The sequence below is a fragment of the Apodemus sylvaticus genome, chromosome 6, assembly GCF_947179515.1.
Source record: "Apodemus sylvaticus chromosome 6, mApoSyl1.1, whole genome shotgun sequence".
NCBI lineage: Eukaryota > Metazoa > Chordata > Mammalia > Rodentia > Muridae > Apodemus > Apodemus sylvaticus.
In genome coordinates this window covers 23792593-23806844 of record NC_067477.1, presented here as the reverse complement: position 1 = coordinate 23806844, position 14252 = coordinate 23792593, and the positions used below count along the sequence as shown (strand labels likewise).

General features: G+C 41.2%; 1 protein-coding gene across 9 annotated transcripts in view; it reads left to right on the top strand.

Moving 5' to 3' along the window:
* The first annotated feature begins 1099 nt into the window (after positions 1 to 1099).
* Zc3h14 (zinc finger CCCH-type containing 14) overlaps positions 1100 to 14252 on the top strand; it is a 38763-nt gene continuing 25610 nt past the window's right edge. For 4 of the 9 annotated variants that reach the window (XM_052185282.1, XM_052185277.1, XM_052185281.1 and 1 more), the window contains exons 1-7: positions 1101 to 1261; positions 1566 to 1608; positions 7234 to 7348; positions 10511 to 10551; positions 11462 to 11657; positions 12935 to 13364; positions 13814 to 13974. In XM_052185282.1, coding sequence (XP_052041242.1) covers positions 1226 to 1261; positions 1566 to 1608; positions 7234 to 7348; positions 10511 to 10551; positions 11462 to 11657; positions 12935 to 13364; positions 13814 to 13974 — 1022 coding nt within the window. In that variant the 5' untranslated portion in view covers positions 1101 to 1225. Of the gene's footprint in view, positions 1262 to 1565; positions 1609 to 7233; positions 7349 to 10510; positions 10552 to 11461; positions 11658 to 12934; positions 13365 to 13813; positions 13975 to 14252 lie in introns of all 9 variants that reach the window. The other 5 variants (XM_052185280.1, XM_052185274.1, XM_052185279.1 and 2 more) reach the window with 3 other exon arrangements.

Sequence of the window (14252 nt, the reverse complement as noted above, 5' to 3'; positions counted from 1 at the left end):
CTCTGACCCACTTTTAGCTGTGTGGACCCAAGGAGAGGCTCCAGATAGCAGAGGGAGAGAGCTGTTCAAGAGTGGCCGGGGGAAGGTAAGAAGCTGAGAGGGCAACAAGAGACTCAGAGCCTAAGAGACCAGGCCCTGGTCACAAGAATTTGATAGAACTGTCAGGTCTTCAGGAACAAGTGTGCCAGGTACCTGGCTGAGACCTGTATTACTGGCTGCCATCACGGCCAGAGAAATCCCAACACCTCAGACCTGCAGACCCACTTCCCAGACACACTGGCAACACTAGAGGGTGACACTTGCCACCCTTTTTTTTTTTTTTTAATTACATGTAAGCACACTGTAGCTATCTTCAGACACACCAGTAGAGGGCGTCTGATCTCAGTACGGATGGTTGTGAGCTGGGATTTGAACTCAGGACCTTCAGAAGAGCAGTCAGTACTCTTAACCGCTGAGCCATCTCTCCAGCCCGACACTTGCCACCCTTATTACCAGCAGCCAGCAGCCCTCAGGAGGCAGAGGCAGGCACACCACTGGGTTCAAGGCCAGCATGGTTTTCAGAGCAAGTTCCAGGACAGCCAGGGCTACACAGAGAAACCCTGTCTCAAAAAACAAAACAAAACAAAACAAAATCCCTCTAGAATTTAAGTAAGGTTATGCTGCATAGGTTCTGAATATTGCCCCACTACCTCACCAAGTGTAATAATAGTACATCTTCTAGAAAATAATCTTTTTTGTCAAAAATTTGATTTTATATATATATATATATATACCCCATAGTGATACTTGAGGTTAGATACGAACTCAGATCAAGGCCCATGATGTTTCAGCTATACATTACTTCATCTTGATTACCTGTAGACTAAAATCCGCAAATGAGAAACCATGAAAGGGAAGAAGAAAGGACTCCCCAGGCCTAGAAACAGTAAGGTGAAACCAGGTAATCTGTAGGCCATTGTCCTCTGCACGACCAGCAGTGGTCGCCAGAGCACAGGTTCCGGACCCCGCCCCCTGCCCGGGACAGGCGCGCGCATGCGTCTGCGCACACGCATGCGCGCTGGCTCCCACTTGCACGGGGGCGCCAGCAGGGGCGGGGACGCGCACGGCGGAGGCGGAGCGGCGGCAGCGTCGGGGCGGGGGGTCAGGCTGCAGGGTGGCAGCCTGCGGCGGGCTCCAGGTAACCGACGCGCCGCGCAGTGCTGACCCGGCCGCCCGCCTCTGAGCCATGGAAATCGGCACCGAGATCAGCCGCAAGATCCGGGTGAGGCCCGCGTCGGCGGGCGCTGGGCATGGCGGGCAGGCGGTTGCCAGGAGTAACGGGACGGGTGGGCCCGGCCTGCCGCGTCTCCTCCGCGCAGGCCGCCTCTGACGGAGCGCAGGCGCGGCGGTCGGCTTGGGGGACGCCGGCGGACCCGTGAGAGCCACCGGGGCGGCGGCTGCGGAGAGCACCGCGCGGGGGTGGGGGGCGGCGTCCCCTCCCCCCACCTCCCGGGGACGCGGAGGCGCTCTCTCACTGTGGCGGTTTTCACAGGCACCTTTGCTGTTTTTTTTTTTCTCTCCCTCAGAGTGCCATTAAGGGGAAATTACAAGAATTAGGAGCTTACGTGGGTAAGTTGATTCCCATCATTCGCTTCTATTTAATGTAGGGCTTGTCGCTGACTGGATGTGTCTGAGTGACTGACTGCCCAAAGCTCTTTGGGTGGTCGACCAGGAAATCGCTAGTTTCCTCTCCCCTCATTTCATTGAGCCATCGATATAGCTAGCAGCACCCCGAGTTCCCTTCCCCCACCCCATCTCCTGTCTAAGATGTTATTTTGAAATAGCCTAGCTTTCCCCCCTTCTGCTGAAGCTGTCGTTTTTTCACCCGTGTTTGTCCAAATCTTGTTCTGTTTTACCTGTTGTTAATTTCGTCATGACCTTTAATTTGAGGTCTCTCATTTTGGATATGAACGTTAGATGCTTCTGGCATTTGCCACAGAGCTGGTTCAGTAAGTTTTATGAATTAGTTGTTCCTTTTTTTTTTTTTTTTTAAATGTTCTTCCTACTCGAACTGACGACAGTGGTGAGTTCATTTACCTGTTTTTCTTTTTTTTTGTTGTTGTTTTTTCAGAATGAGTGTTTACTCTGGGCTAGGCATCGTTTAGCTATTACACATATAAAATAAAAATCACCATTAAGATGTAAATGATAATATCCCAGCTGTACAAATAGAAACAGAAGCTTTGGGTAGTTGAATAGGGTTGGGGGAAGAAGCCTGTTTGACTCCACTCATGGTGGCTTCAGGTGTAAATCGTGGGAACCTAAAGATAGTAACTCAGCATCTGAGACCCTTACTGACCTCTGGAGACAAGTTTGTTTTCGTAATAGAACACTTGAGATTACGCTATGTTTACACTTGGATTATATGGAAGCAGTCACACCAGAATTTACCTGAACTCTTGGTCAAATTATTGTAGTTTAAAAAAAAAAAAGAGTTCCATCTAGAATGTTATCGATGAGACAGATAAAACCATGTTTTTAAAGCAGACTTCTTAGCAGGGAGGTGATGGTCCATGCCCACCGCACTGCAGAAGCAGAGGCAGGAGTGTGAGTTCACGGCCAGCCTACAGTCTACAGAGTGAGTTCCAGAATAGCCAGGGCTACACAGTGAAACACTGTCTCAAACAAAACAGAAAACTACACTTTTTAGTATTTTGGTTGTGAGAGCAGAGAAGTGAAGTGTACTGAGCTGTTTTGATTGTTTTAAGAAAAGGCATTCGTGATTGCCAAGTGAGGTAGCTGCTAAGAAGTCCCAACCTGATGTAGGCTGTTGTCATTTAGGAAGAAGACACCTCAGTTAAATGCCACTACCAGACTGGTCTGTGGGAGCGACTGACATGGGGGGCCCAGTTTACTGTGCATGGTACCCTGGTTTGGTGTATCTGGGTGCTTTAAGAAAGTAGGCAGAGTAGGCCAGTAAGCAGCACTCCTCCGTGGTCTCTGCATTCCTTCCTGCCTCCAGGTTTCTGCCTTGAGTTCCTGACCTAATCTTCCTAGGTGATGGACCAGATGCTGTAAGATGACATAAACATTTTCCTCACCAACTACCTACCTTTTGGTCATAGGGTTTGATGACAGTAGTGAAAAACATTTTACATTCTAAGAAGGGATAAACTGGTTTTGAGCACTTGTAGGTCTGAAAAAAAGCCAATAGTTTTTATTGCCAATGACAAGTTGAACTTACAAATGAAAATCAAAACTTTGAAAGTTTGGGTTTATCCGGGCGGTGGTGGCTGAACTTACAAATGAAAATCAAAACTTTGAAAGTTTGGGTTTATCCGGGCGGTGGTGGCGCACACCTTTAATCCCAGCACTTGGGAGGCAGAGGCAGGTGAGTTCGAGGCCAGCCTGGTCTACAGAGTGAGTTCCAGGACAGCCAGGGCTACACAGAGAAACCCTGTCTTGAAAAACACTAAAAAACAACAACAACAAAGTTTGGGTTTACTTCTGTGAATTCGAGAGAGCTTCCCAGAACCAGAAGATTTTGTGGTAAAACTGTGGAGGCACTAACAGTGTGACTTCATGTAATGTATTAGTATGTCCTTGTTCACCAGTGAACTAGCACTGTCTGAGTGATCACTACACATTACATTATGCAAAGGTAAAAGGCAACAACAATAAAGATTGTATAGGTGGACTAGATTATGGGACTAGATTTTCTTTATATTCCTCAATATTAAACAACTTTATTACAGATTAAGTGCAAAAAACAGATTAGAGTTCATTTGTCTTCTATACACAACGATACGAAAGATATTTGTGGAGATGGAAAGCAAGGCCATCCTCAGAATTATGTTTTTTGTTTGTCTGGGAAACTTTAGCTCCTAGAAAAACCATTAAGTTAATATAATTGGGCTTTTAGCTTATAATCTGTACATTGATGATTAAGTCTTTTAAAAATTCTCCATTTTGAATTCACATGGTTAATATTAGTAGATAACATCAATCAGAAGGAACCTGAGACTGAACAAGCTAAGAATTACTAGTTCATACATGACAGTTGGTAGGTGGATTTCAGGTTTTTTCAGGATTGATGTAAGACTTTTCGTGGATATGAAAAATGGGGGGGGGGGGGCTGAACCAGAATTTTCTTAATTTTAATTGTTTTTGCTTTAATGCTTAGTGTGTGCCAGCTGTGAGAGGCCCACTGCACATGTGTAACTGTTAATTGATGGCCAGTGTGAGGCCCAAGTGTGTCACTGAGTACATTCAGTCCTGTCACTGAATTTCAGAAACTCCAAAAAAGATTTTTCTTTTTAAAACATCCCTTTATAATTGTGTTTTTTCTGAAAATACTGCTCGTATGGATGGCAGTATTACTGCTCTTTATAAATAAATGGAAAGTGGAGAGAGCTACATTAGCAGCTGTCAGCAGATTGATGATTGGGAGCTCAGGTTTGGGGCCCTTGATGCTTCTGTTAGGCTTTATGAATAATACTTAACTAAAGACTGGGTGAGAGCCGGACCCTCTGTGGATTGCCAGTGAGTCTTCCCTTCTGCCGCTTCTCAGACTTTTCGTCTGTGGCCCCGCCTTTCCTCCTTCCTCTTTTCTTAAACCTAGGACCCATGTAAACTCTTTAGCACCATTACACTCTCAAATTGGAAATTCCTTAAGATTAACAGTTTCCTCGTGGGTTCTAGTGGAAAGCCTGCAGTTTAATATCCATCACTTGAGTTAGCAAATGCCATTCTTCAACTCTTTGAGGCAAAGTGTTTTGTTTTGTTTGTTTAATGTGTGTAGTTTGTCGATGTATATATTCTACCGTCCAGAAACAGATGGCTTTTGTTTTCAGGACTTTACTCTTTGAGATGGGGTCTCAGACCGTGCTGCTCAAACTGGCCGGCTTCTACTCACACAGCTTGTGCCAGTCTCAAACGGATCCTCCTGTTTCAGTTTCCTGTGTGCTGGGGTTACAGTCATGCCCCACTAGTTAGTAGTCACAGGTTCTCATATTTCTTTATGTTCAATAAGAATCCCAGAGCTCTGGAAGGTTATACAAACAGTTCCTCAATAAATAATTGAGTATTTTTCAAAGTGGAACACAAAGAAGAACCCCCTTCCTTTAAAGCAAGCAGTAAGGAAAGTCTCAGGTGGAATAGTTCAGTGGTGTGGCTGTGATAGTTCAGTTTTCATTCACGTGCTTGAGGTGAGAGCTTCTCCTAACCCTTCCAGTGGTACTGTTGTTTTCTACCCCCAGCATGCTAATTTGAATATATTTTAGCTATCTCTCCAGACTCTGGAAGAATTATGACCACATGCTAATTTTGTATTCAATTCTCTAATTTTCACTGTATTGTCTACCAAGAAGACAACTTGTGAATTTTAAAGACTTTGCTGAGAAATGGTTGATAGTTTATATTGTACATATTTGAAGTGTGTTTGTATATAACTGCATTTGGCATGCATTGATGTGTATCCTCCCAAAACCATCACCATCAGTTTGATAAATCTCCTGGACTTGGCATAGTTCATTGGAGACTAATTAACATCGTATACAGGATCCCTTGCTTGAATCACTAGCATCGCTTTAAAAAAAAAAAGGACTGAACATACTTATTCATACTTATTTATATTCTCCCCTTCCTAAATTTACAGTAGCTACTCTGGTTTTGTAATCAGTTCTTATGCCTTTCCTTGTCCCATTCTATAGCAGGACAATTGCTCTTATAGAACTTTAGAAATACAACTTGATACAGTGACCTGTCTGCCCAAGTATCTTAGCAGTCTTACCTGGTTACCCTGAGTTATTGGTGTTGGGTCATAGTTATTATGATATGTAAATGAGGATTACCTTAGTTTTTACAAGTACAATGGGAATTTTTTTGAAACGTTAGCAAAACAAAGATTGGCCACTTGTTACTTATATTTTCTCACTATTGCATGCTTCCTTGAAAAACTGCATTCTCTTTTTGTCCAGCTTCTATATTAGAGTTTGGAGACTTCTTTCTTTCTTTTTTTTTAAATGATTTATTTACTTTTATGTGCATTGGTATTTTGCCTGCATCTGTGTAAGGGTGTTGGAACTGATGTTACAGACAATTGTGAGCTGCCATATGTGTACTAGGAATTCAACCCAGGTCCTCTGGAATCTGGAAGACCAGCCAGTGCTCTTACACAGTTGAGCCATCTTTCCAGCCCCTAGATGTTTTTCCCTTAAAACAAGTTTCTGGCATATGAACTTTTCTGTTTATGTAGAAATTATGAGTATTTATTCTAGTTATTAAGGAAATTTTAATAAAGATGTGTTTGAAGCTGGGTGTGGAGTTGTATGTCAATAATCTCAGTATCTGGGAGGGCATGGGGTAGAAGATCATGAGCTTTAAGATAATATCCCCATGGGATGGAGGCAGACGCACACACCCACTTTTCTCAAAAAAGAAATTAGATTTCCTCATGACTTTGCTTTCTTATTAAAATATTCTTGGGCTTTTTACCTGCAGTCATTGTGTAGGGTTGCCACTGTCAGGATGAATAACATTGAGTTGTCATTTAACTTTTTTCTATCCTTTGGTACTAATAACTGAACTCTGGGCATTGTCCCCGCTAGAGAATTTTGTGTAGTTTTAGTGTATGTGATGTTGCTAGAAGTTTATAACATGGAGTAATGGAAGTATATTTATTCTCTAGTGACATGAATACTGTTTTGAACCAAAAAACTAAGCAATGCACTTATTGGGGATGTATGTATGTATGTATGTATGTATACACGCACACACATGCACGCACACATAATCTTCTAGAAGTGTGTGAAGTTGATGGACATTAAAAAGATTTCTTTCAAAAACCAGCACATAGCTGGGCGATGGTGGCGCATGCCTTTAATCCCAGCACTTGGGAGACAGACAGGCAGATTTCTGAGTTCGAGGCCAGCCTGGTCTACATAGAGAAACCCTGTCTCGAAAAACCAAAAAAAAAAAAAAAAAACAGTACATTTTCCCAATACATTCCATGACTCAGTATGCCTAGTTTTATGACTAGAAATGCATCAGTTTTTTCCAATTCCTGGCCTTCTAAAAATGGAAGTACTTGTGGGTGAAGGGGTAAAATGGTAGCCGAGCTATCTTGTCTAGCCTCTGTTAGAGTCAGATATGAATTATCAAGGCTACTTCTCTGTTTTCAAGCACATTGATTTTGAGCAAAAACAAATATTGAGGAAACATTTAAAAGTTTGGTATACTTTTCCTTTTAAATAGATGAAGAACTTCCTGATTACATTATGGTGATGGTGGCCAACAAGAAAAGTCAGGACCAAATGACAGAGGACCTGTCCCTGTTTCTAGGGAACAACACAATTCGATTCACCGTATGGTATGTTTCTGAATATCTTGCCTCAGAGCAAAGTCAGAATTGGTATTCTGCCTAGAAAGAGGTACTCGGAGCAAAGTCAGAGTTGCTATTCTGCCTAGAAAGAGGTGCTCGGCAGTCTGTAGGGTTCATTGTGGAGAGGCTGGCTGTGAGATGTAAAGTATGGCCTCTGGAGGTTTCTTCATCTGTAAATGGGACTTGTAAATCACCTGCATATGTAATTGTGAGGATGCCCTAGCTGATGAATACAGAGTGCATGCAGATACGCCTGCACTTAGGAGCCCTTGATGTATGTTAGTCATTTTTGTATCTGTCACCTTCTGCAGTTTGTCACCACTACCCCCCCCCCCCACCCACCCACCCACACACACACAGCAAGCACAACCACTTACAGAGCACATCACATTTTGAGTTAGGCTGGCTTTTGCCTTTTACGGGGAAGTTTTTGTTTTTTTTTTTCACTTTGTTTTTGGTTTTAAGTAAGCTGTTTTTCTTTTCTTGACAGATGCATGCCCCCATTTGACAGACAGTCACTTTCACAGTTTGGAATTTGAGCAACTCAATTCTTTCATATAAATGACTCATGACTTGGACTATGCGCTATCAAACTACATGTGCCCTTAGATAAAAATAAGCATAAGATTGAGTTTAAGAAGGCCAGCTTTGGTTGTCAGGCGTAAGGCAGAATGAGAAAGGGGAAGGATAATGATATGGCTGACACAGAGGAAATACTCATCAGAGGACCCACAGACTAAAGACCCACCAGCTACAGTGAAAGCTGATGGAGTGAAGCCGAGTGAACACTTGCCTGCTTGGGTGGACTCAGGCACTGAGGGAGGCAGTGCCTGCGCACATCTTGACTCCTGAGGAAAGTCCTCATAGTCTCTTTGGCAACTGCATATGATACTCCTTTGAAAATCTGTGCAGAATTTTCTGCTTTATATTACTCAGTTTTGGAGACATTATTAAGAATACAATGATCCTTACATGTTAACACACTGCTTCATTTTGGTTATATACTCTACTTAATATAGTTTGTTCTAAAATACTCATGGTGTTTTTGACTGAGAAATTATACTATGATTGGGAACACTTCTTTTTTTAAAGTATTCAGGTTTTTTGGGTTTTTTTTCATAAATATTGTTGTGACTTGGCCTTTGGTTAAACCTTTAGATCACTTTGGGTTTGCAGTCCAGCTAATCTAAACTAGAAGATTGACCTGGTAGGTTCTTTTTCAGGTGACTTAATGGACTGTGTTAGACAGATTTCTTAAACCAATATACCATTTACTGAATCTGAAATTAAAAACCAAAGTGAGTTTCTCATCTTGCTACAGATGCAGTTTCACATGTGCTGTTGCAAGGAAATCATTTCTTCACTTTGGTGCTTTCACCAGTGTTCACTAGTATTAAACAGATTATCCTGATTTTTAATTATTTTTTGTTAGTATATGTATGTGTTTGCATGTGTGACACAAGATGTGCATGCATGTGTGTGTGTGTATTTATCTTTGTAGGCTTGAATTTGGTATCTTCCTGGATCATGGTCCACTTTGTCTGTTGAGACAGGGTCTCTCACTGAAACCAGAGCTTGCTGGTCTTTAGTCTATCTAGACAGCTTGTCCCAAGGTCCTGTCTCTGCCTTATGAGTGCTGGTCTTACAGGTGACTTCCAACACCGAGCTTTTTCATGGGATTTAGGAATCAACTCTGTCACATCTGAACCTAGTTTGTAAAGTTGGGTGTTGTCATGTGTCTGTCATCCCCAGTCCTTCCCCTCTTCCCCCAGCCCAGCCCTATTTTGGTGTTTTTGGGGGGGTTTGTTTTTTGCTGTCAGTTTTATAACTTTAGACTGAAGTCCCCCTCACTGCATCGTGCTTTTCTTTCTTTCTTTCTTTCTTTTTTTTTTTTTGAAACCCTGAAATAATTGTGTCCATGAGGAAGAGGAAGCTGACATGTGAACGGAGCCTAAATGAAGCAGTAGGAAACTCTGGTGTCTCTGAGGAGATTTTTGGAAGAAGGTTGGCTGTGCAAAATCACCTTCTATGTAGCTATTAAGAAGGGTTATGTTAAAGCAAAGTTGTAGCCTGTTTGCTTAATTTTGAAAATAAGTGTTATAGTACAGTTGGATAGCACATTTTAAAATCCTTTCAACTTTATTCATCTTTCATAATTACATTGTTCAAGAAGCCAGGTAAATAGTTAAAATAAATATTAACTGTTAGATTACAGTGTGTAGATCATAGTTAGACTGTGTGCTTAGCATGCATACATAGTCTTTAACCCTGTAGGAAAGGGCGAGGGAGGAAGGCAGGGAGAGCACACACACAGGTAAACAGCTGTGATAAGCAGTAGTATATGTTTGAGATACTTTTCTTGTTTTATTATAAGCTATTTTGATCTTTAGTTCCTAGGAAGCAAGGTGGTTTTTATTGTTTTTGTTTTTATTTTTTGTTTTTTGTTTTTTTGTTTTAATCGAGTCTTGTGAGGGAATGTTTTGTCTTCTTTTTTTCTTTGGTTCTGATTCTGGGGGTTGAACCCAGGGCCGTGTGTGTGTTTGTTTCTAACATTCTGGTTTGGATCTGCTGACACAGTGAATCCTAGCTACTTGGGAAGCTGAGGTAAGAGGGTCACAAGTTCAAGGCCAGCCTAGGTAACTTAGACCCTGTCTCAAACAGTAACAAGAAAGCTAAGGGTGTGCATCAATGATAGAGTGCTTGCATGGTGTGCATAAGGCTATAGGTTCAGTTTCCAATAGTGTAGCTGCTGGGCTGCTGAGCTGGCTTCCCCACTCGGGCAGGGGGCAGGGGGCAGGGGGCAGGGGGTAGGGGTGAGGGGCATGCTGCTGCTGCTTCCTCTTCCTCCTTCCTCTTCCTCCCTCTTCCTCCTTCCTCTTCCTCTTCCTCCTTCCTCTTGCTCTTTCCTCTTCCTCTTCCTCCTTCCTCTTCCAGAGGGTAAATATTGAAAATTTATTTATTTTTTTTATTTTTTGGTATTTATGTAAGACCTTTTAAAGAAAAAATAATGTATGATTGGAAAGTTTGGTTTAGTACCATTAAATGCCTTTACAAGAACTAATCTGGATGTAATGCCATCAGATTTAGAGTGGCAATTGAAATAAAATTTTTGTTAAGAAAGGCTTTGTTTTGTGTTTTGCTTTTTTTTAGGCTCCATGGTGTATTAGATAAACTTCGCTCTGTTACAACTGGTAAGATATGTAAAATTGACAGCTTTTTTGAAATTTCTGCTTTTTAACAGCATGTGATCCTTTATAAAGTCATTGATTTATGCTGCTGTTAGAAGAGCATCAGTAACTTTAAAGAGTTCATTTAAACTGAAAGAACAATAAATTTCCTGTGATTTGACAGTAATGAACAAGACAGTGCCATGTATTTGAAGGAAGCAATCATAAGTCTGTACAGACTTTAACCTAAATGATACCTTACTGCTTTATAATTGAAAGTTATCTAAAGGTCTGGTTATAATAGACCAGAGAAACTGTTCAGATGTGTAAGAATACCATTCAGCTACTAAAGCAATGTGAAAGAGATGAGAGCACACACGCAACAAGTATCCTAGTGTTTAAAACATAAGTGTGAATATTCTGATGATGATGATGATGATGATGATGATGATGATGATGATCATAACTGACTGTTGAGGGAGATCTTATTTAAAAGTCCCAGGCCCATATTCTCGGGTGCCTTTTAATCCCTAGTGCTCAAAATCTACTTTAAAACCTTGTAATAAACTCCAGCTCTGCTTTTAAACTATCTTATTTGAGGAACTAGAAATGTAATTCAATTGATAGAGTGCTTTTCTAGCATGGAAGAAGCTCCATGTTTAGACCCTACCACTGAAAAAACTTGGGAAGTGGTCCTTGCCCAGAGGCGGAGCCAGGAGAATCAGAAATTCAAGGTCATTCTTTTAGTATATCCAGTCAGCCTGGGCTTCATGAGATTAGATTTTGCCTTTTTTTAAAAAATGATCTTTGAAGTAATTAATAAAGAGAAAATATTTTCTATATTAAATGTACTGCTTTTGAAATGGTGGTGAGGGGGAAGAGGGATAAGGAAAAGATTACTAGAATCATGTGTTTTGTTTTTTTTTCTTTCCAGAGCCCTCTAGTCTAAAATCTCCTGATACCAGCATCTTTGATAGTAACGTGCCTTCAAACAAGAGCAGTTTTGGTCGGGGAGATGAAAGAAGGCACGAAGCTGCCGTCCCTCCCCTTGCTGTTTCTAGCTCTAGACCTGAAAAAAGGGACTCCAGAGTTTCTACAAGTTCACAGGAGCAGAAATCCACGAATGTCAGGTAAAAGTCCAGTACCGACTATGGCCACATGTGCTTATGTGAATTATCTTGTCTGTTAGTTCCTATTTTCAACAATTTTTGGAAATAGTGGAGTTATCATGGACTAGTTATTCTTTGTCATTTGTTGTTACTATAAAATACCTGATGTGACTGACATCTTGGAGGAGGAAGAGGAGGAGGAAGAGGAAACCTGTTTTTAGCTTAAAGTTCAGCAGGCTCTCAGTTTATCATAGCAGCAGACTAGATAGTGTTCATGTAGCAAAACCATGTGAAAGAGATTCCTAACATTATAGTGGGCGAGAGAGCAGAGAAAACTAAACCGTAACCTAGCTTGGATATTATCAGCAACGGTCTGTTCCTAGACACTAGTGACCTATGTTGGCCAGTTGGGCATTACCTCCTGAAAGGATCCATAGCCTTGAAATTAGCTTAGTGAACTAGGGATCAAGTAATCAAAATATGAACCTATGTGGAACAAATCTTTTTTTTTTTTTTTAATGTGTATAGGTGTTTTGCCTGCATGTATGTGAACCCTATGCTTACCCAGTGCCTCTGTCGGCCAGAAGAAGGCATAGGCGATCCCTTGGGACTAGAGTTACAGATGGTTTTGAGTCACCATTTGGATGCTGGGGCTCAAACTCAGATCCTCTGGAAAAGCAACTAATGCTCTTTAATGACCATCTCCCTATACCCCTTTAGGTTCAAACCATAACAGATTGTGAGCAAGTTTTTGAATAAACTAATGGTGACAGAATATGATTTTTTATTTTACATTTAGTAAATAAAAATTTAAAGTATGAGAGCTGGGAGTGGTGGTATAAACCTGTAAACATTTTTCATTTGATGTATATAGATGTTTTATCTGCATTTATGCACCATGTGTGTGGAACACCCATGAAGTTCTTCAGAGGTTTCGGAGCCTCTGGGACTGGACTTATTCATAGCTATTAGTTGCCATGTGGGTGCTGGGAGTGAAACCTAGATTATCTGAAAGAGTAGCCAGTCCTCAGAATCACTGAGCCCTCTAACCCTAGTACAAGACTTGGGAGGTAGAGTCATGTGGGTGTATTTCAAGCCAGTCAGAGCGACATAGTGAGACCCTGTCTCAAAAAAAAAAAAAAAAAAAAGAATTTAAAAATGACTATAATTTGAAAGGGGTAAATATTTTAAAAGTCTCCATACATCCTCATTAAATTTTTTTTGAATAAATGATCTGTGAAGATTAGTGGATGATACTTTAGTTTGGTAATAATGCTCTTTCTTTTCTTCACTTATAGACATTCATATGATGATGGGGCTTCCACCCGGCTAATGTCAACAGTGAAACCGCTGAGGGAGCCAGCACCCTCTGAAGATGTCATTGATATCAAGCCAGAACCAGATGATCTCATTGATGAAGACCTCAATTTTGTGCAGGAGAATCCCTTATCTCAGAAAAAACCTACAGTGACACTTACATATGGTTCTTCTCGCCCTTCTATTGAAATTTATCGACCACCTGCAAGTAGAAATGCAGACACTAGTACTCACTTAAACAGGCTGCAACTTCATCAGCAGCAAAGCAGTGCTCATGCTGCCAAGCAGCTGGATGGACAGAGCAGCCAGGTATATGAAGCAGGCCGGTTGTGTGAGCCAGAAGTGCTTAGCAGCATAGAAGACACTTATAGCCCCTTCTTCAGAAACAACTCGGATAAAATGAGTATTGAGGTTTGTATAGATGTATATAGATTCTGGCTTGTTAGGCTAGACACTGAGAGTTGTGGATTCCAAATATAACTTACATAATGAAACACACTGTGTGTTTCTCTTAAATAGTGTCCTCTCTTGGGCTGCCTCTCTAAAGGGGTTTTGATGTCATGTACATGTGACTTGTGATTTTGGCATTTGAGTTAGCTTTTCTTTTTGGTATCTATGTAGATGTGTCAGTTTTAGCTTTAAGCAACCCCATAACTCGCTTTTAATAGTTTCCCTAACAGTGCTGTGTGCAACTGTTATAAATTTAAAGTTCTTTTGAGTTAGCTATTTGAGGAGACATTTTCATTTTTTTTTAATATAGAAAGACCTTTCAGTTAAGATGGTCTTAAAATGAAAACAAATATTTTTGTCGTAGAACTTCATTTTCAATGCAAGGTAAGCTTAAATTTATTTCATTGTAGGACGAAAACTTTCGGAAGAGAAAGTTGCCTGTGGTAAGTTCAGTTGTTAAAGTAAAAAGATTTAGCCATGATGGAGAAGAGGAGGAAGAAGATGAGGATTATGGGACCCGGATAGGAAGCTTATCCAGCAGCGTGTCAGTACCAGCAAAGCCTGAGAGGAGGTATGTGACCATAGCTGTAAATTAACCTTAAACTTCTTGATATAGCTGCAGGGTTTTTTTCTGATTGTTTCTTTGACAGTGCTGGGGAAGAAACCTGGGGCCTGTGCATGTGGATGTCAGACAAGTGCTCTGGTACTGAGCTGTGGGACAGCGTCTGCCACCTAGGAGTTGGAAGATACATGCTAATGAAAGAGGGCTTCCTTAAAATTGGAGAAAATTATGAAGACTACTAGAAACTAATGAGGGAGAAAATGTTAATAGGATCATCTCTGAAAAAA